Here is a 5,137-nt window from a genome sequence, read left to right on the forward strand (position 1 = left end):
GCCTCAATAGAAAGTTGGAGTTTCTCTCTTAAAAGTTCATTGAATAGGATGAGCTCAAGACCATAATAATAGCTAAGCGAGTTGAGGAACTTAAGAACACGTGATACTTATGTATGTGTTCTTACCGGTATTGTCACAAGTAATAATTGGTTCAAAGCTTCCATGCTACCTCTAATTTCGACTTTACTTTGTTTGAATTACACTATGGTTAGATTCAAATCGAAAGATATCTAATCCTTATGCATAAGTGTCGTCTTTTTAAATATGTGATCGTATTGATTTTAAACAAGTAGGGGATTATTGAAAATTTGTTCAAAATCAATGGAATGACAATGGACTTATTGTTGGGCTCAATTGTGGAATTGGTATAATTAAAAGAAATTGAAAAATGTAAAATTTGATTTTTTGCCTATGCGTACACACATGCTTAATTTTGTGTGTACGCGAGATGTGTTTTGACAAAATTAGAATTAAATTTTGCTTCTACTATGTATACGCACGGTTTATACTATACGTACGCATAGTGTTAAAAAATAGTTGTTGGCTGATTTTTCAATTTGAAACTTGGGAGTCGTTTTGGATTAAAAATTGTCATTTTTCATCTTGTTTTGGCACCATTTCGTAATGCATTGATTGAAACCTATAAATAGATGATGAATGATAAATACAAAATGATTAGAATTATTGAAAACATTTTGAGATCCATATATCATTCCATATTGAATCAAACTATTGATTTACATTCATATTCAAGATCTTTCTTTGTGTTCTTAAAATTTTGGAGGATTGCACTTGTGTTTTGGTGTTAAATCATTTACAAGGCTTAATATAATCCTACAGACCGTTTGTCAAAACTCTTAAGCATCTCATTCAATCCTAAGAGGGGGCAAATATAGTTTGAGGACAACGATCCCGTGTTCAAGCCTCAAATTCGTTCTTGATGTATTTCATGATTTCTATTCATTTTGTTTCTATAATTTTTTTGTTGTTTCTTCTCCAACCCTTTCTTTTCCAACAGTTTAGAGTGTGAATTTGTTGATGGATCGTTTGTGGTATTTGGGACTGTGAGTTCCCAAGGAGAATGGCAATGAGTTCATCGTAACCAACCAAAATTTGAATGGGGATAAGAAAATTGAAAATGTAGTTAAGATGATCACACATTCCATAAAAATATGGTATATAATGGGTTGGGTCTGGGTCTAAATTAAAGTAGTGGTGTCAAAATAGGTCGGATGGCCCATGCTTGAGATGGAGTCACCATAAAAAGTATAGGACAATGTTACATATATCGAATTTTTTTACTGAATATTTTATCTACTATTCACAACAGAGGTGGAGACCACGGATCGTCATTTTTAAATTCACGTGGAGCCCGCCATACATTGTGACAGGAGAGACACCATTCGACAAACCCCCTCGATACATATATATTTATCCAAAAGTTTATCAATAGCAGCGTGGTCTAGTTCGGAATGATTCACGAGTTGGTCTGCTATAGTGAATGAGCCATGTCGATTTATTAGAAAGGTTAAATTTAAAAAGTCATTGCACCTATAAATATTCATTTCACTTTTACATTTTGTTCACATAATGCAACTATTATCATAAATTGTTTTTTTATTAATTTCAAAAACTATTTAACAATAATTTGAAAACACATCAATGATAATATTCTTTGTTATAATGACTGAGCCTGTTTGAGTCTCATTTTATTATTATTAGTTTTATTATTATTATTATGACCTAAAATGCATTTTGAAATAATATTTTGATAGAGAATATATGATTAAAAAATAAGAAAATATTTTGAACTTACGTGTAACACTATTTTACTGAAAAAGAATGTGTAATTAAAAATTAGAGAGAAAAAAATATATTTTGAAAATAATAGTTACCAAACAAGGGCTAATTTGAAATCATACTAATGTTTTGCAAAACAAATTACAAGCGCGCAACTGTCCTTTTCCCCCAGCACCCACCACCGACGGAATACAACTCACCCAAAGGAACTCAACCGTCTCCGACCAGCAGCTAAGTCAGTGCCACATTTCTCTCACCCACGTCAATTTTCAGTTTTATCATTTATGCTTTACACAGGTAGAACCGAAACTCGCCCCTATTTCACAAGTTTCTAAATAAAATTTGTTAAATTGTCGTTGCCCTAGATGATTGCAATTGTATTATATTAAATACTGTTGGTACATCACTATAAATTGATAAGTATTGTTAATGTAAACCTCAGTAAATTAATGTCCAATTCACTACAGATAGCTTCATTTTACTCTTAAAGTAGAGTCCTCACTAGCTGCCACACAACATTCTAGTCCCCTCGGTGTAAGTTGAAAATTCCTTAAAGAGTTGAAGCAGGCTTATCTGCATTTCCAAGGTTTTTGTCTTCCTTTCTTCTTCATATAGCTTTTTCTTGGACTATGGGCACAATGGCAGCACGTTGGCTCCGATGGCGAAGACAAAGAAATCGTGTTTAGACTTTTTCTTCAGTTGGCCAGAGATCTACTACAGGAGGTGTGGACGTCGGGCGTCAAAATCGGAAGAAGATTAATTGCGTCATGTGTTCGACTGCTAGGCAATTTATAACATAACGGGTTGGACAAGTTTAGCCTCAATATTGTGGGTTCATAAATCATAATTTGCCTTAGATTTGGGCCCTAATCCATTCCTCCGCGCTATTGCTATAGCTTAGGTAGGGCTCTTCATGCTTCCTTCCCCGATACTCCAACATTTTCCTATCCATCGTTGTAGATGTTCGCCTGGTTATCCAAGAAATCCAAGATGCATAAGTCTGCTCCTCAATAAAAGCTATCCCCAAGAAGGTCCTAGCTAGCTAAGCCCGGACAATATTTTTAGACGGATCTACAAGCCTTAATCAGATCTAAACAAGGCAGTCGGGGCTGGCCCAATCATTTTTACAACTCTAACTAGGCCCCTATTTGGTTTCAACTTTTTAAGAATTATTTTTTCCCCCAATCTCATTTTCAACCACACATTTTATAGGATCCAAAACTTTTATCAACTTTTCAATCACATATTTTATCAGCTTTTATCAGAATATGCTAAAAATCAAACCAAACATAGGCTGGATATGTAAAACCACTCCATCTTAGCCAGTCTTTGTAAAGCCTACAATACATTTGGGCTCGTGTTGTGTAGAACACAAGATCCATCGATTTCTTAGGGTTAATTACACCAGTATTCATTGAATTGAATCTTAAAAAATGGTAGAATTCTCTATAAGAAACATTTACAGTAGTTGCATGCCTGGCCTGCTTTGACATAACCACCAGCAATACTCTAGGCCTACCTTTTTCGACAAATCGTCATGCCATCCCCAATTGAAACCTACAATATATCGATAAAGTAAATGATAGAAGCTTGCTTATTCAAACTTTGTGTATGGAAAGGAAAAACTCATTTACGTACCATACTAATGCTTACACGCTCATCATCCATCAATTTTTTATTGAAATTTCTTATACTATCAGTTTTCGGATCATTTACCTGTCCAGAAGTACCAGTCAGACGCAAACAATATACGTAAAATTGGAATGAGTTAAGTTTATGTTTACCAGTGGATCAGCAACTTTTCCATGCCAAAGGACATTGTCAATAACTATAATACCTCCAACTCTCACCTGTAAGATGGGACAAATCAAAACTCGATATTCAAAACTTAGAGCAGTAATATCATGCGTTGCATGTATATAGACAAGCTAATTCGGTACTGTATTACTAACCAGTTGCAGCAGCAATTCAAAATAATCTGAATACATTCTCTTCTCGGCATCTACAAAAGCAAAATCATAGCTACATAGACGAGTAAACACGCAATGAGACTGATTTCATTTACATTCTCTTCTTGGCATCTACGAAAGTAAAATCATAGCTACATAGACGAGTAAACACACAATGAGACTGATTTCATTTTTATTAGACTTACAATAGCAGAAATATCCAGAGAAAATCTGTGTTACCATTTTGAGTTTGCGTGGGCATGGAATTATAGAGCTAAAAAATACCATTTTTGGGCAATTGTGTCAAAGATAAATGTAGAGTTATACTAGTGATAATAGGTCATATCTGCCACAAAAATCACATATGATCCATTTGATAATGCATGATTGCAACTAAATGCAGGTTTTTGAAAATATGATTAAGATTTAAACCAAGAAAAGGTTTTTCAATTATATCAAAATAGATTGAAGTAATAGCTTCAAGTGCTTCATGATTTAAAACCTGTAAACATTGGCTGCAAGGACCGGGATGCAGTGATTTAGAACGTCAATAATGGCATTAATATATCTTCCACGAACAAAAAATACCTGCAATCTTCACCATTATGAAGCATAGACTTCAGAGTATCAGCTGCAAGACCATGTTTCACATCTATCTGAATAATTTATATCAGTACAAGAAAAAAATTACGAACATAAGAAAGATTTCATAAAAAGTCATGATAAAATCACTATTTGATATACAATTTACTGCAGTCCTGGTTGAGTGAAACAAAACGCAGAAAAGAAATTTTAAACTACAATGGGAAGGGAAAAATAAAAGAATTGACCACTTACTGTAGTGCAGAAATTTTGCAAGTTCCTATAATGCATAGTCATGATTTTCTTTCATTCTTCTTTCGAAAGCCTAGGAAGTACGTTTGATGGATTGCAACTACTAAGGCAATAAAAGATGCTCGATTATATATGATCAATTATTTAATAATTTAGAGTCATAACCATATCGTTTAAGGTTCTCGGCTTAATCAAGAAACTTCTCATATTGAGATCAAGAGTAGGACCTGTACGAGAGACATTTAGAGAACTTCTACCTAGAACATACCTTATGTGAAACACCAGCACGGTCATAATACCTCTTTGCAACCTCAAGTGATATTGCATCTCTCTCACATGCAACCAGACAACCTCCTTCTGGTAGGACCAGAGCAATGGCCAATGAAGAGTATCCCTGCGAACAATAAGAATGGTTCAGAGTATTCCACGCACTATGCACTTTTAAGAAAAGCAAACATTAGATCAGAGCACTGCTTATAAGCATTAGAATGAATTAACAGAAATAATACCATATATTGTGAATGTAGCACACAATCATACAACCCGGGGGGGGG

The 5,137-nt window shown here is 34.4% G+C and overlaps 1 protein-coding gene across 1 annotated transcript in view; it reads right to left on the minus strand.

The window, feature by feature from the left end:
- Positions 1-3,095: 3,095 nt before the first annotated feature.
- The window catches only part of LOC111388686 (O-methyltransferase MdmC-like), a 4,878-nt gene continuing 2,836 nt past the window's right edge, over positions 3,096-5,137 (minus strand). The window contains exons 4-9 of the mRNA XM_023013461.1: positions 4,852-4,977; positions 4,338-4,405; positions 3,753-3,822; positions 3,585-3,650; positions 3,439-3,516; positions 3,096-3,357 (exon numbers count right to left, since the gene is read on the minus strand). Of these exons, the coding sequence (XP_022869229.1) occupies positions 3,316-3,357; positions 3,439-3,516; positions 3,585-3,650; positions 3,753-3,822; positions 4,338-4,405; positions 4,852-4,977 (450 nt within the window). The 3' untranslated portion in view covers positions 3,096-3,315. The remainder of the gene's footprint in view (positions 3,358-3,438; positions 3,517-3,584; positions 3,651-3,752; positions 3,823-4,337; positions 4,406-4,851; positions 4,978-5,137) is intronic.

Source organism: Olea europaea, unplaced genomic scaffold, assembly GCF_002742605.1.
Source record: "Olea europaea var. sylvestris unplaced genomic scaffold, O_europaea_v1 scaffold520, whole genome shotgun sequence".
Classification (NCBI taxonomy): domain Eukaryota; kingdom Viridiplantae; phylum Streptophyta; class Magnoliopsida; order Lamiales; family Oleaceae; genus Olea; species Olea europaea.